The sequence below is a fragment of the Lepidochelys kempii genome, chromosome 4, assembly GCF_965140285.1.
Source record: "Lepidochelys kempii isolate rLepKem1 chromosome 4, rLepKem1.hap1, whole genome shotgun sequence".
NCBI lineage: Eukaryota > Metazoa > Chordata > Testudines > Cheloniidae > Lepidochelys > Lepidochelys kempii.
The window spans coordinates 21,705,205-21,722,777 of record NC_136383.1 but is presented as its reverse complement, the minus strand read 5'-3'; the positions used below and the strand labels follow the sequence as shown (position 1 = coordinate 21,722,777).

The 17,573-nt window shown below is 38.9% G+C and overlaps 1 protein-coding gene across 3 annotated transcripts in view; it reads right to left on the bottom strand.

Annotated features, from left to right (window-relative positions):
- Nucleotides 1–345: 345 nt before the first annotated feature.
- Nucleotides 346–17,573, bottom strand: part of CCSER1 (coiled-coil serine rich protein 1) — a 1,061,474-nt gene continuing 1,044,246 nt past the window's right edge. For 2 of the 3 annotated variants that reach the window (XM_073340691.1, XM_073340694.1), the window contains one exon: nt 346–1,825. In XM_073340691.1, coding sequence (XP_073196792.1) covers nt 1,355–1,825 — 471 coding nt within the window. In that variant the 3' untranslated portion in view covers nt 346–1,354. The remainder of the gene's footprint in view (nt 1,826–17,573) is intronic. The other variant, XM_073340695.1, reaches the window with a different exon arrangement.

Sequence of the window (17,573 nt, the reverse complement as noted above, 5' to 3'; positions counted from 1 at the left end):
CAGTTTCAAGTCTGTTGGAAGAGGCAACCAGGATTTTATGTCAATGGCACGTTTGCAAGTTCTTCAGTGTGATCAGATTACTTCAAGTTCCTCTGAGACTAGAATGCTGTAGGTCAGCTAGAAATATATGGGTTTCAATAGGTGTGTAATATGACAATAGACTACCAAACATGCAGAGTTACTCCAGGTCATCAACTATTCTAGGTATCAGAGTAACAGCCGTGTTAGTCTGTATTCGCAAAAAGAAAAGGAGTACTTGTGGCACCTTAGAGACTAACCAATTTATTTGAGCATGAGCTTTCGTGAGCTCACGAAAGCTCATGCTCAAATAAATTGGTTAGTCTCTAAGGTGCCACAAGTACTCCTTTTCTTTATTCTAGGTAGTTAACCACAGATGGAGCCTTGGAGACATGCTGATGTACATTAGAGTAATTTGGACATCAGCCAAAGAGGACTGGATAAGACAATGGAATTACTTTAGTCGATCATCCATTTTTAGTTTGATACACTGGAATGTGGCATGACATGAGATGATGACACAGCATGATATTCTGTGCTGTTCAACGCATGAGTGATGTATCAGCTGTGAAAGTAGAACAAATATCACTACAATGTGATGTCATAATACAACAAAAAAAAGTAAAAAGACAAAGTTTTTGGAGGATCAAAGCTGCCACTCTCAACTTGAATTCCAATTACTCTGTCTGAAATCCTTGGTGAACCTGTGTGAACTGACCATTTAGAAGAAAATTAAAAGCAGTCTCTTCCTCTACTGGTGTGATGAGGCATTCTCAAAATTCACACAACAGAAGCCAGTGCATCTCTTGTTTATATGTGAGCAAATTTCATTGTTTAAAGAAACAAAAACAAACCAAAAACATGATACAAAGAGAGTGCCTCATGATCTCCCTTGTCTCTATACAATTCAGGAGTGTTTACTAATTACTTACCTACTCATTCCTCACATCTACTTTCACAGTAACATTATTCAATAAATACAGCGCTATTTGAGATCCCCTGCTGGAAAACTTCCGTGTTGTCAGTGGCTGACAGAGGCAAAAAGATGAGAAAAATATTGGGCCTGTTTTGGACTAGAGATCCCAGCAAGATGGTCCCATTTATTATACATATGGTGACTTCGGCAAGACAATTCAATCTAGTTACTTAAGTTAACATGCTAGTCCACCCCATCCCCACCCTCCCGAAACAGGGAAACCATGGAGCCCGTGTACAATGCTAAAATTTAAAAAATTAAAGGTAGCAGCAGATGAGAACTTAAGACTGAGCTCTCGATGAGCAATGTACCCACTTAACTGACTTTATCTCCTTCTACAACAAGAATACGAGGACTCAATTAGCCATCTTTTTGGCCTAAAGTCTGCAGCTCTGCAGTGTGTAAGTTGTGGTGGAGGAAAACGTTTTTCCTGCTGTACATGTGTAAGGAGATGGGTCCCCTTGGAGGCTGTCCAAATCTCCCCGTGAAAGTGGAATGCTGCCGGGGTACAGTGGTCTGATCCTTCGGCGCCACAGCCAACCCTGGGAAACTCTCTGTCTTGGATGTTGGCTTGGTTGTACTTTGTGTAGCGCTGGCCAAAACATTCTGGGTGACCTCTGAAGTGAGGGTCTCATATGTGTCTCTCGTGTGCTTGATGACTTCCACTATTTCTTTACTCAGACACAGACTTGACAGCTGACAGCTTTTGCTTTCATAGGTAGTTGCTTGGTTGCCCAATGAATATCTAAAAGGGTCCTCGGTGGGAGTATGTGCTGACTTTCTGTCCCTTGTGTTGAGGTTTTGGCTCACAACTTTGTTTAGATATGTAGCCTGGAGAAAAAAAACAGAAATGGGGGAAAAAAGGCATTAGCAAAAGCACATATTAAGAGCAAAATGACACAGAGCATGCAAAACACTCTCATTGGTATCTGCAGAAATGCAGAGACTGCACAGGCTAGGCATTCATTGTTGGTTGATCAAACTAAGAGACGTATCTCAAGCACTAGCAGAACTGCCAGGGCACTGTTAGTATAAAATGGAAATATTACTTATTTATAATTAGAAGAAACTTTGAAAAACATATGTAAATATGTAGAATTTGGGAATTTGCTTTAAATATCTGGTTAAATTGAAAGGACAAATTATATAATGAAACAAAAGATACACAGAGAGATCCCCTGACTCTTAACAAATTTTTTGACCTAATCTTAATCATAATAGTAATTAATACCTAGAAAACCAGTTCTGAGTAACTTTGTCTCAGTTCACCTTAGAACATGCTTAACTTTAAATGTGTGAGTCGTCCTATTTGAAGTCAATTTAGATATTTCCTAGTGTGCTTAAAGTTATGTGTTTTGTTTGACTGGGGACGTAAGGAGGCTGAATGTACTAAAATATCTGTTGTACAGGATATTTCAGCATATTGGTAACCAGTTTACCATGTGTGTATGTGTGCATGTGATTTGTAAATCTGGATCTCTACTCATTATCACCTCCCACTGGGTGTGACACTCCATCATGCCCCTTAGAAATGTTATAACCACTCATCTGGTCTTAGAGGATGCAAGGTGCCCAGAGGACCAAGTGCAGTCCTCTGTGTATTTAATGTTGTGCTTTAAAAAAAAAGTTTACAATATTTTAATTTTAAATCCCATGGAATATAAAACAAGATTTAAATTTTTCCAATAAGAAAAATATTGAGGAGAAAAGCATTACCATGGCTGAAGAAGCATCCTGCTTGCTTCAGTGATGGTATGCACTAGGCTTAACTAGCAGAGGGAATGCTGGGAAAGATGCAGATTTGAAGATTTCAATCATGGGAGTCTGAGATCAAAGATTTCCACTAAGATAATTTATAGTTACCATAATATGTCTCCCTTACATCAAAGGCCACAAGCAGCAACTACTGACTATGTTCCTGGTAAACTTTTGTAACTTGAAATTTGGGCTCATATGTATTCATAACAAACCTTTGTGTCTATATATTTTAATATCAAACTCCAATTTGCCAGACAAAAATTAAGTAGTATTCCAATGCCACATTTAAGTGAATTTGGAAAGCAAATTCTCCATGGAAGATGTCAAAAACACTACAAATCCATTCCTTTTAATGACCAAAAATGTGTATGCACGAGAGGGAGACACACAGACATTGTGATGTTCCCAGGAAGTTCTTTAAAAAGGTATGTTACAACTTTCAGTGCATTTTATATTTTGCTCTTCTTTTAATAAGTAGTAAGGTTACCATTACCAAGCTCCAGTTATTATTTGAGTAACAGTTTATCGTAGCATCAATTGTACTCTATTTTAAAAGTTATTCTGGAACATAATTTCCCCCCTGTTTTATATCTGTCTCACTTTCTTGGGTACTGTTGAGCAACCTAGTTCTGTCATTCACTTGTGCTAAAAGACCAATATCACACTATAACTTTGCTGCCACTGAATGCTGCCAGGATATAGTGATTACCTTTTGACATTTACACAGCCATTTTCTTTTATGTGCTCAAGTATTGCAACTTGGAGCCAGGGGAACAAAATCTACTCCCAAGCCTTATACTCTGAGATTGCTAAACAGTATTTTGAGATCTTTCAATGAATCCATAATGAGATTTGTACATTTTTTCCATGAGAAACTGAATCAGTTCACATGGTTTTCTATTAATTTTTTATTCATCCCAAATGAAGGCTAGAACAAATACAGCAAATGTGATTTATATACTTCTTTATGAAGGGCTTGTCATAGGCGTGGGCAGATTATACTGATGCACAGGTTCAGATTCTTTTGGAGGCATTATGTATCAGAAGCTGTCTTAGACAGTTCAAGAGGGATTTTCAGAAGCACACAGTATGGGCCTAACAGAAAAATTAGGTGGAGACAAAGATGATGGCATCAGGTGCTGCACTGCCCTAATGTTAATAATGTTGAAACATCATGTAAGCAGCCACATTAAAATAAATCATAAGGCAAATAGTTTCAAAATATTATTGTACATTTTTGTTGACATGTGATGGAAGCTGATGTAGTGAAAAAATTAGTCAGGTTTGGCATTACTCAGAATTTTCTGAACCACCCACTCTCGATAAGAGGTGTGTGAAAAATCCAGAATGGACTGTAACACCACCTCTGGGGGGAAGCGGGGGAGGGAGAATGATGTCCCAGTTTTGAGAAAAGTTGCTGAAATGTTGCAGGTTTTTACTTGACAATGGACCATTTTCCGGGAGACATGTTCTGCAGTATTTTTCATGCTAAACCCTCAGCATTTGGGGCTTGAGTCTCAGCTTCACCCAATATACACTCGATGCTGCTCAGAGGCAGGGCCCCAAAGCAGTAATTTGCAGCTCCCCAATCCTGGGGCAGACTCCATACTGTCCTGGGCTCCTGAGTAGCTTAGAGAAGCCTCAAAGCTGCCCTAAACTTTGCTTGCTTGCTGAGTTCCAGGAAGCCAGTATGCCAACTGGTGTTTGCTGAAGAGCAGCAGCAGTCCAGTCATTTCAGTCACACATGCAGTCCCTGAACCATCTGCAATCTCCTCCATGCCACGGGAATTCCCAACTGACTGCATCTACCCCCTTTGTGGCTATTTTGCACTATAGATCAGCAAAGGAGGCTTTACCTTGGGAAATAGCATGGCCTATAATGTTTCCCACAACATTAGACCCTTTTTGAATATATAGAATTAAATGTATAAGCTCCATATAAGTTGTATAAATTGTACGCTGTATACATTTTTTTTTTTTAGTTTCCAAAGACTGAGACACAATGACATTTTCAGCCAAAAGGAAATATACATTTTCATTTCATTCTGAAATGTCAATTTGAAACAAACAAGTTGTTTTGAATTTTCTAGTCAGAAAACAAATGTCATAAAAATTGACATTTTCCTACTGAAAATTTTTATTTCAATGAAATGACATTTTTCACAGGGATGTCCAGTTAAAATTTTTTGACCAGCTCTGTGAGATGGTAGTATGTGGACAACATGAACCATTCCCAATCTCAGCTCTTTTAGAGCTGTCCACACTAGCACTAAATAAATTCAGACTGAAATGGCAAAGACTGAACTGGTTCTTAAGCCTGCCATAAGGAATTCTCATTGAAATGAGTCTTTGAATGTGTGTAGTCCTGGGGATTGTTTAGAGAGCTTGTGTGTGAGAGTGGAAGGTGTTTTACAGGCCTCTTAGGGGGCAAACAGGTTCTTAAAAGGGTAAATTTCTCTTGTGTAGGAAAAAAATCTTAAATAAATGAGATCTGAATATCCCTGCAGAAAGCTTAAAAATGGAACATACCATAAAAAACACTGGAGCCATTCATCACTTTCCATTTTCAAATCCAGTGAGTGAAATGCGACAATGGTTAACAGAAAAACAATTGTGCTGGAGGGCGTTTGAAAATGGATATTACTGTTGACTGATTTGTGATAACATAGTTATATAAAATAATAGTAGAGAGCTAATGAAAAAATCAATTTTAAGGCACTTATGTCCAAAGGCATCCAGGTGCCTTAAAATTACTAAAATATTATTCTTACAAATAGAGCAACTTTCCCAAATACATAATTCTGATAGAGCAGAAAAAAATCCCCCTCCCCAGTACACACGGACATCCAAATAAAACCAAACATAAAAAATGCTACCTAAGAATGAAACCAAAATACGAGTCTCGGCCTAAGGACTCTATGGATATTTATGTCGTGGAGGTGCTGAGGAGAAGTCATTCCAGAGACAAATATTAATCTGGCAGATGATTCCATGTTCCTTGAAGACCCATAACTCCCATTAACTTCAGCAAAGAAGGCAGGAGGGGTCTCTTAATGTAATACAAATGCTGAAGCACAGCTTCCTTCGCGCTCCCCTGTTCATGTCATAACTGCACTTTAATCACCCTTGGCCCAAAAATTCATAGACAACAAGGCTATGTAAGGAAGCCAAGAGTAAATACCAAAAGAGTGAACATGATAAACCCTTCTCCAAAAAGAAATGAAGCCCTCCCAACTTGCTTCTAAATTCATAAAAACTTGGAAGAGCTTTCATAGCTCTGACCATTTATATAACCCCCGATTTAATTTACCAACACAGGTTAAATCAGTTCTCTGGTATACCCCATCTGTTACCATGTCAACTGCTTAGTTTCTACAACACCTCAGTTTTGTGCCCACCAGCTCCCAGTGTAGGGAATGATCCAATACAGAAAGTAATTTAGCTACAGTAGGTAATTGTTCTTCATTTTAGTCTGTTAAAAAGCACTCTTCTTTACCGATTTCCAGCTGCACCTGAATCACCACTATAGTTTTTACAACAACCTGAACTGGCTCCTAGTGATCGAGTAATGCTGCCTCCTGGCAAGGGCAACATTCACGATGCTACAGAAACAAAGCTCAATACACAGACATAATGAACGGGAGACCTGCAGTAGTGCCTTGAAGTCGTATCACCAGGCACAAAACGGACGAAGTAAACATAAATCAAAGGGATTTATTTTCTTCCTTTCCAATTTCCCTACCACCTTTATTGACTTACAAAGGAAAAAAAGATATAGTATATGTTAAACGCACCCCCGACTCCATAATATCCTTTTAAAGAGTAGTCCAGCCGAGTGTCAGAGAACTGAAGCATCCACCTGTTGCTGTCTTCATTTCAAGAGGAGCTAATGGGCTTCTAAGGGAAGGTTTCAGAAAATGGCTGTGCTTTCAGCAGGATATGGACATTTAAGGCAGGAATGAAGCTATCCATTCAATTTGCTAAGCTAAATTATCCCTGAATAAGTTCATTGCTGTAACTAATAAAGCACAGCTACACGCAGGCAAGGTGTAAAAGATTTAATGCTGAAGGCTTTATAAAGTAGGAAGTGAACAATAAAAAATGTCCTGTTATCCTGTAATAACTTAGAGTAAATCATGGCTGTCTCCCTTCTGGATACTGTACACTGTCTTTCTACAGTTAGCTGAACGCCTTGCCCACTACTTCCACTGTGTGAAGCAAATGGAATATTTTGCATAAGTTATTACAGCTATTTGTCATCACCTTTCAAATTAAAGTTTTTGCAACTCTTCACATTGCTTTGCAATTGAGCAGCAGAGTTGATTCCTCCATTATGATGAAAAATTAGTATAGGTACTCAACAGTTCTTGTATTTCACCATGAGTTTAAACCCAATAACCCTAAAAATACCAGGGAGGTATTATATAGCCACAAATATATTATATAGCCACTTGTGCCATGCATGCAAGCATAATATATTACCTGATATAACCAAGTATGATTTAGACAGAACATATGTAAGAGGTCTCCCAGGTTGGGAAGTAAACCCAGAGAAGGTAATTTCTTAGCAGAAGGTTTTTTTCATTTATTTCTGATGTTGAGAAGAGAAGGAAAGGAAGATGCATGGAACACTTACATATCTAATTTTAAGTAAGTAAAGCCCTTACAATCCTGGAAAGGGATCCCTGCAGGGGTCCACCTCTGGGGGATCCCTTTACAGGTCTGAAGCCTAATTTCTGGAAAATAGAAAAATGATTTCCTTGGAACACCAGGTTTATTTCAAAAGGCAGGTGACAAGAGAGACATGATTAAGTGATCTGATCACAGGCCTGAGAGCCAGAAACTCCAGAGTTCTTATCCCAGTTTTGACACTGCCTGTCTCTGAGGCCATAGTGAGATCACTTAGTGCCTCTGTCATAAATATAAAGGGAAGGGTAAACACCTTTAAAATCCCTCCTGGCCAGAGGAAAAACCCTTTCACCTATAAAGGGTTAAGAAGCGAGGATAACCTCGCTGGGACCTGACCAAAATGACCAATGGGGAGACAAGATACTTTCAAAGCTAGAGGGGGGGAGGAGGAAAAAAGGTTTTCTCTGTCTGTGTGATGCTTTTGCTGGGAACAGAAAAGGAATGGAGTCTTAGAACTTAGTAAGTAATCTAGCTAGATATGTGTTAGATTCTGTTTTGTTTAAATGGCTGATAAAATAAGCTGTGCTGAATGGAATGTATATTCCTGTTTTTGTGTCTTTTTGTAACTTAAGGTTTTGCCTAGAGGGATTTTCTGTGTTTTGAATCTGATTACCCTGTAAGGTATTTACCATCCTGATTTTACAGAGGTGATTCTTTTATTTTTTCTTCAATTAAAATTCTTCTTTTAAGAACCCAATTGCTTTTTCATTGTTCTTAAGATCTGAGGGTTTGGGTCTGTGTTCACCTCTGCAAATTCGTGAGGATTTTTATCAAGCCTTCCCCAGGAAAGGGGGTGTAGGGTTTGGAGAGGGTTTTGGGGGGAAAGACGTTTCCAAGTGGGCTCTTTCCCTGTTATATATTTGTTAGACGCTTGGTGGTGGCAGCAATAAAGTCCAAGGGCAAAAGGTAAAATAGTTTGTACCTTGGGGAAGTTTTAACCTAAGCTGGAAAAATAAGCTTCGAGGGTTTTCATGAAGGTCCCCACATCTGTACCCTAGAGTTCAGAGTGGGGAAGGAACCTTGACACCTCATTTTCTGAACTGCAAAGCATGTGTGACTCACATTGACTTGGGGTAGGTCAGCAGTTATGAGTATCAGCCTCAACATGGTTTGGTTTCCTCACCAGTATACTGGGATGGTATCAACTTACCTTACATGGGCACTGTGAAAGTTAGAGAGTTATCATTTTGCAAAGTGCAAGGAAAATGAAAACTGCTATGCTGCATACGTGCTAAGTATTATTTAATTATTACATTTATTCTCCACTCCAATCTCTTATGCAGTGTGGATCACTATTACATATCCTGCCATTGTTTCATGTACAGAATAGCCATAGAAGATAATTTGACTGTAAATATACATGTTCTGCATCCAAATCTGACAGAAATTAAATATCAATGGAACCTGAGTTTTATGTCAATATAAGAAACCAGTGTTGCAAATTACTAACAAATCTACTTTTAATTAATACACGCCGTTGAGATTCCAGGTTGGAAGTATATGGCAGGCAATGTGACGTTTCGGATATTATTATTAAAGTTATTGTTGTTTTCATCTAGGGTGACCCGATGTTCCGATTTTATAGGGACAGTCCTGATATTTGGGCTTTTTCTTATATAGGTGCCTATTACCCCCGATCCCCTGTCCCAATTTTTCACACTTGCTGTCTGGTCACCTTATTTGTCTCCTATATTAGTGCTGTTATGATGTTGCCTTTATATAAGGCTTTTTTGACCACCAAGCATTCCACATATTAAAGTGAAGTTCATGTAATTTGAGTACATTTCAATGAAGTGCGTGACCAGGAGGCAGTAATCTGATTTCAGAGGTAGCCATACAGGGAATAACCTCCTACATATTTTAGGCTAGAATATTTCTCCATGGGCTAAATATCTAAGAAACACTTTAGAATGAAAAAAAACCTGGAGTCAGTGATCAAACAAATTCAACAGAAATTCTGCCTTGTGTAACAAAGATTTTAAAGTAAATCTAAACAGATGCATTTGGTTGACAGTATACAACAAAGATGTATAAGATGAAAATCTTCATAAGCAATCCCTTGATTTACAAGGCTCTCCCTTTAGCAGTCAGGCACACAGGAATCCAAATCTCATTCCATCAACTTTCTATATTTTTACCATCCTAATTTATCAGCACACCAAGCACAAGAGAATGGTTACATACACTTATCTTTTTTTCTCTTTTTCTTAACTTGAGGGCTTTATTAACCTAGTTTCAATTAGTTCATGCCATTAACTAAATTTCTAAATCTGTTCAAAGTGTGCCTTTTGAAAAAGAGTTACTATCACAAAAATAAAAGGAGTACTTGTGCCACAAGTACTCCTTTTCTTTTTGCGAATACAGACTAACACGGCTGCTACTCTGAAACCTATCACAAAAATGGAGCTGAACTCCATGAAACCAATTCTCTTGTATATTATGGTTTTTCTCTTTAAAATAATCCATTTGTTACTGAGTTCCACAGATTAGCATCCTTAATTTTGTCAGCATTGGAGAGTGAACCTATGATGGCAGTAGGGGAATTGCATACACTGGCAAAGAGTGTTCAGCTGCTGCCATTGTTAATCAGCGGAGCTATCCCACAGCTCCGTATACAATTCTGCAAAGGAGAAATCAAAGGACTTACAAAAAGGGCAAGTTGTATGCTGATGACGAGGAAGAAAAAAATCCTAATTATCCTTGAATTGACTCAAATCTTTATTTTTATGATTGGAAGACTGAGACATCCCTGAAGAGAAACAGAAAATAATCTGGATATTTTATCTTTCGGGGACACATGTTTCATGAGTGAAATACAATAGTCAGATTTTCTCATTGCGAAAATAAAACGCTGAGTTTTAGCCTTCTAATCTTGTTAGATTGAAGTATCGTAACATTAGAGTCAATCTCCAGTCTTAACTGGATAAAAGACAAGGTGAAGCACAGGGCTGCAGAATGATACCAAATCTTAGCCTGTTGTATCCGTGCAGAAAAGATCTTATAGAAGATTGCAAAAGCCTTGTATTATAGCACTGATAGTCAATGAAGAGGACTATGGTTATGATGAGAAGATTTCTCTTAAGATATCCTCTGTTAAAATCTATCATTAACTCTGAAATCTGTAAATCTGTGCCAAAGAAAATATGCTCTTTGAGCTTTCCTGGATCCTGATGATACTTACAAATAGAGCAAGGACCAAAAAAATCACAGACATCATCCCCAGTGCAGACAAAATGAGGAAGGGGAATAATACAACGCAGAGATCAAAACTCAGAAAGCTAAGTCCATAACACCAAACCTTTTTCTGTACAGTAAAGTTGATCTGAAACCTTATGCATGTCACTATGGAGCAAGTTTTGCTCTTTGATCTCACTGTGGCAATGTTAGTTATATTTACAGAGAGAACCTAGGGAAAAATCATAGAACTACTCTCTCAGACAACAGGTACAGTAGCCAGAGAGGCAACATAACCCCCATAAGGATCAAGAATCCTTCCTGTGCAAAAGAGGTACTGCTGAGACAATAGGTTAAACATCCATAACAGACCTGCATATTTTCTATATTCCTACAGGGCCTATCTGAACAACAGAAAAACTGTATATATTAAAGTATATACTGTTAATACGGTTAGAAAGTTCCTAGTACTGTGTGATCTCGGAGTGACTGAAACAGGGTTCCCTTTCTAGCTGCTTGCAGTAAGAAAGAAAGTTATATACTACTTGTACTGTATTTTAATAGAATTTGACTTAAGTCCAAGGCTTAAATAAAGGGCTAGTTAGGCGAGGTTACCATTACAGGAGGTGCCTGTAATGTTGGGGACAGAAGACTAACCAGGTAGAAAAATTTCACAGCTTTCAAGGCCCGCAGGGGCCATTCTGATATGACCTCCTGTATAACAGAGGCCACAGATTTCACCTGATATTTCCTGCATTAGCCCAAGAGCTTGTGGTTGAATTTAAGCATATCTTGATCTAAAAGGCTCAAAGTGATGGAGAAATTATTACATGGCTTGGTAATCTGTTCCAATAGTTAACTACCCTCTAGGCCCCAAATAGGAATGCAGAGCTACTCTCTTGTATCCCTCTACATTCAGGATAAAGATACAAAGTAATTTCTGCTGACTCATGTTGACCAAGTGATCTTGTGAAATCCAACCAGTATATAACGAGATTTGGAGTGCTCCTACGGGATAGAGGGAACTAGGGGCTGGGATGCTTTGGGAACAGCTCAACTTGGAGAGAAAGTTTAATTTTATAATATGCATTATAAACAGGGGTGAAAGTAACTTAAAGGACTTACTGGTACACAGGACCGGGGTCCTGAGCAGTGGGCCAGGGCGTCAACCAGAAGAGGTGAGGACTTTAAATCCCCGGTCCCTTTAAATAGAGATTTAAAGGGCCTGGGGCTCCGGCTGCAGTAGCAGCGGCTGGGAGCCCCGGGCCCTTTAAATCACCACTGGAGCCCCATTGTAGCAGTAGCTCCAGCGGCGGCTGGGAGCCCCAGGGCTCTGGTGGCGATTTAAAGGGCCCAGAGCCCAGGGCCCTTTTAAATTGCTGGCCTGGGGAAACTGCCCCCTGCAGGTATGGTCAGCTGTGTACTGGTTCTTGCCGGTATACCGGACCGGACCAGACTGGCTTACTTTCACCTCTGATTATAAATATTATATATTAATTATATATAAATCATATTTTAAAAAAATATATATAATATACGAGCCGAATTCTGTTGTTTGCACCCAGTCAGTTACACTAATGGGTGTTCTAATTTGTAGCATTTTATGCTCACTTTGCATTGATGTAAATGACTGTGTGAAGTGCAGGACAAAGGAGAAAGGTGTGCTGTGTTTACACGCTGTAACAGAGTGGGAATGCTAGACATTTACAAAAATGTAAAAGTACCACTTGTAATGACCATATTACTTTGAAAACAGTTTTCCTTTGCTTCTTTCCTGTCTCACTTTCTTGGATACATGCAAAAGATTAAGGTATATATTTCTACAAGGTGTTGATGGTGTCATTGTTTATCCCCCTTTCTACGGTAACGGCATCGTACCTCATACCTCATCTTAAAGTAATCGTCATAAGCTTTCAAACAATGTATGATGTGCCTGTGTGTAGAGAGGGTATGTTAAGTTGACCAAATTGGTGCTATCTGCCACTCGCCTAATAATCTTTAAGTGGAAAGAAAAGCACTCCCTTTTTAGTAGCCAAAGCTGAATGCTAAAGTGTATCTGAATGCAAAAAATCAAACTGGACTAAAGCAGTAGATATTTGTGGTCTCTGGGCTGTACATTTCACTAAAAAGGAAACTATTTAATTGAAAAATAGTCCACATTTAACACCTTTAATTTCAAAATGAAGCGTCACTGCTTTGAAGTCTTGATACTGGATTTAACAAAAGTATGTCATGAGCTCAATGCAGATAGCTACTGGAATCTGTTACCAGTATGGAGCTGTCTCATTACAAGTTCTTATTAATACTACACCATGTCCTCCTGAAAGCACTGATAAAGGTTTTTAATCTTTTCATTTTTACTTAATAACACCCATTAAGCTTAATAGGATTTAAATCTCACAATATGATCTTTAAAAATAGTTCAAGGAAGAATATGTGCTTGTACAAACGAAACTAAAACCTGAAATGATATAAATATATACATATACACACATGCACTCTCTGTATGCTACATATGCATATGCAGACACAATGTGGTTTGTTTTATTTTTATTTAGCATTTTCATACACTAAATCCTCTCTGTTCTACCTCCCTCTGTAAAGTTCAATCTGATTTTACTATTTATGCAGAGTTGGTTATAATTAATCTCACATTTGCAGAAAGAGAAAAACATTGTATGAAGACCAAATAGCAGAAAGCGGGGGAGTGGGGAAGTAGCTGAAATTTAAAATCAAGGCTGGGCCATGCTAAAATAGCATCCATATACACCTAAACTTTAGACACACACACACTAAGACTTCAAAATTTAACTACTGTACCAATTTAAAGACATTATGCATATTATGCTTCATTGTACTCTTTTGAGGGGAAAGATAGTAATTTGCACTTCACACCCAACATTTATGGTTATCTTTGATAGAAATTAACAATAGCTTGAGTTTTTAGTGTGCAGAATGCTAGATAAGAAAAAGACTTACAGAAAACAAATGTATCTTTCCCTTTATTATTTATACGGTGTCAGCAAAATTTGAAACTCGATTCTCTTAGTTAATTATGATGATGTCCGCCAGTTACGACTGTCAGTGGAAGCGAAGGAAATGAGATATGCCTACCTGTGCTACAATCAGACCTCCAATTGCAAGGTAGATGTACCCTCAGAAACATGATGCAACTTTCACACAGTTCACTCAGGAGATTTTTAAAATCCTTTTACATTTGTGAAGGAAATGTTCCCTTGCTTAACACCTAGCAATTGTTATTTCACTAGTAGTTCTATCATCTCCACCAAATCATTTAGCAGTTTAACCTTCTGCAAGTTATGCTGCCCTGTTTCCTTGGTGACTGCTTTTTGTTTAGGGAGAGACCGAATCATTTGGGGGAAATGGTAGTAGTTAGCTCCTGAAGCAAAGTGTGTTGAGGTTATTAGGGAGGATGAGTAATTTTCTAAACATTTTTTTCTTTTTTTTTTGGATTGTGGTTGGCAGCTCTGTTTCTTTACTATCATTCCTAGAAACAGCACTTTTGAAAGAGATGAGGGCACAGATTAAAATGGCTACTACTACATTATGGTACTACTCAGAATGATATTGCTTTCTGGAGGCGATACTTGATAAATAGTATCACGTTGCCATGTTAGACCTTCTCTGACACATTTTACTGGGCGGGGAAGGGGAAGAGATTTTAAAAACAAATTTCCCATGTCTTTTTCTAACACACATCCTATATGAAGGAGGAGTCTCCACCCAGGCACTTAGGTGCACCCATTTGCAGTCACTAGCAGGTTCAGAGTTTAATGAATTCATCTTTAGGATGACAGATCCATTTCTGTTTTTAATTCTGCTCTCACAAAGTCAGTGTCTGACATTTGTCCTAGGTATTTTGGTGTTCACTAAGCTCTCTACTGTATGTGGCGTCTATGCCAGTTGTCAGCTTTATACTTTCAAGGGGTCACTGTCTAACTCATAATTTTGTTGTTTTCTAAGATTCGTTTATTCATTGCGAAAAAATGCCTTGTATGTCAAGCTATTTTTGGTCTTAGTAGGCCTCTCTATGCTAGCCATTATCTCCATAGTAAATTTCCTTCCGCTAAAACACCCTGTTTATGTAGCAGCATGTCAGTAATAAGCAATTTGTATTGACATAAAAATGTTTGGGTGGATTTTTTTGGAACACTCTGTAGAGGAAAGAACAAATATTGATTTCTACTCTGAGATTAGACTGCATGGTTTCATAATATCTGCTCAGAAACAGATATATGAACTTGGTCCCTTTAAAAACAAATCAGGCAAACAGCATAGGGCTTTTCTGTTTTTCAGGTTTGAATGAGAAATTGTCATGATGTCACTGTTTGCAATGGACTTCCCACCAGAACCCCTCTACCGCCAAAAACAAAAAGCAATACGCAGAAAAATAAATTGTATTTGATTTAACTTCAGTAGATGCTGTGATGAAAACCTCCTAGCTGCTGTAAAACCCTCTTCTCCTTATTATGGATATGTCACGTTGCAAGGATAATGTCATTACTACATTTGCTCTGCAGTGTCTCATCTTTAGGCTGTTCAGCTTTGATCATTTTTCTATTTGAATTTTCTCTTCTATTTTCTTCACCCTATATACGTATAGCTCCCATCCCCACAGTACCTGAATGTCTTTGAAACATTAATGTATTTATCCTTGTGACATCCCAGTGAAGTAGGGAAGTATTGCCACTGTGGGAAAATGAGGCATAAAGAGGTTAAATGATCCCTTGAAATATTTGTTAACTACTTACGCTAAACAATTTGTTCCACCTTGTATTTAGCAATGAGACTCTGAGAGCTTGTCTACATGTACAGTGCTGCAGCTGCTTCGCTGTAGCACTTTAGTAAAGATGCTACTATGCCGAAGGGAAAGCTTTGCCTGTTGGCATAGTTAATCCACCTCTGCAAGAGGCGGTAGCTATGTCAATGGGAGAAGCTCTCAGGTTGGCATAGCGCTGTCGACACTAGCCGGTAGGTCAGTATAATTACATTGCTCAAGGGGGTGGATTTTTCAGACCCCCTTGAGCAATGTAGATATACCGATGTAAGTTTGTAGTGTAGACCTGGCCTAAGTTAGTTTCCCAGCCCTGAGGAAGAGCTCTGTGTAGCTCAAAAGCTTGTCTCTCTCACCAAGAGAAGTTGGCCCAATAAAAGATATCACCTCATCCACCTTGTCTGCATTGGGCAGGGATCGGCAACCTTTGGCACGTAGCCCGTCAGGGAAATCCTCTGGTGGACCGGGACGGTTTGTTTACCTGCAGCATCCGCAGCTTTGGCCGATCGCAGCTCCCACTAGCCGCAGTTTGCCATTCCAGGCCAATGGGGGCGGTGGGAAGCGGCAGCCAGCACGTCCCCTGCCGCTTCCCACAGTCCCCATTGGCCTGGAACGGCGAGCTGCGATCGGCCAAACCTGCAGACACTGCAGTTAAACAAACTGTCCTGGCCCGCCAGAGGCTTTCTTTGACAGGCTGCATGCCAAAGGTTGCCGATCCCTGCACTAGGGTTTGTTTGTTTTTTTTAGCTGTTGGATATGCAGCTTTGGTATCTCAGGTTCAAAATGTGATCAGTCATTCAGAAGCACTATATATAAATTTCTCACTCAGGAGTACACTTTACTAGCATATAACAATGGAAATCAATTAGCATCACAGGAATTTCATATTGCATAATGTATCTGAGAAGTATTTCTCCAGAACATTTGATAGCTTCCAAACCCATGGGAGATCTCTTAACGTGTGGATCAAGGAAGTATTTTTATTCTCCCCCAATTACCCTACAGCCATCACCTGGGATATAAGCACACAGCCGCAAACTTGTCTATACAATTTGATAAACCATACACATGGTATTTTCCTTCCAGATTTCCAGGAGGAGATGTTGAATTCTGTCAGACTGTTGCACATAGTGATATAAAGTAGCACAGGTAAAGGAACAACGGTTCTGGATTTGGGGTGAAATTCACCCCTGTGCAGAGGGCCAGGATAAGGACTATGCAACACTTACCCCCGGAAAACAGGGCTTATGTGGGACTTAAGTCTGGCATACACTTTGTTCTGGCTTTCTGCAAAGGGTCAGAGGCTATTGGGGTTCCATGTAAATGCAAGGAATTGCAGGATTGGGACCTTACGGAATAAAAATTTAAGTTTTTTCTTCTGGGTTTTTTTTTGAATAATAGGAAACATGAGAATTGCTAACTCCCCAAAATGCCAGGCTAGGTGCGAATTTACTACCCTTGACTTTGTGGATAGCGGGTTACATTACTTAGGAGAAAGAAAAGATTTCCCCCCTCCATTATACACAGTAAAAAAGTATGTGCTCAGATTCTTGTGGCAGATGTTTTTATCTTAATGCACCTTAAAGCAGTTCTTTAAATATACGGTTGTATTTCTGGTGCTTTTAAACAAGACTCTGTAAAGGGAACCCTTCTCACCACCCACACTCTATTTAATGATAGATATTCAGACACTCAAAAGTGAAGACACTTTTATAATACAAGACTTCTAAGGCTCACTGTTCAGTTCTAAATCTCTGAGTCATGTGGAAATAGTGCCAAAATGCAACTGTATGTAACACAGCAAATACACACACTCAAATAAAAAAATTGGGCACTGATCCATAGCCCATTGAAGTCAATGGAAAGACTCCTATTGACTTCAATGTGCTTTGGATCATTCTCTAAATGGAGAATACTGATCCAACAAGTAGAAACAGTTAAAATGGTGATAACATTTTTTACTCACTGTTCTCATTTCTGTGGATAGTACTCTACATTTTGCTTTGTTTAATGATTAATATAAATTCATATATATCTCTACTTCCCCATTCATTTTAGGATACAAGTTTACAATTGTCCTCTTTGTTTTTAAAACCTTTTACAGTCTTGCCCCAGCATAATATACAGACCTACTTTCTCTTGGCTACCTCCACTCTTCTTCTC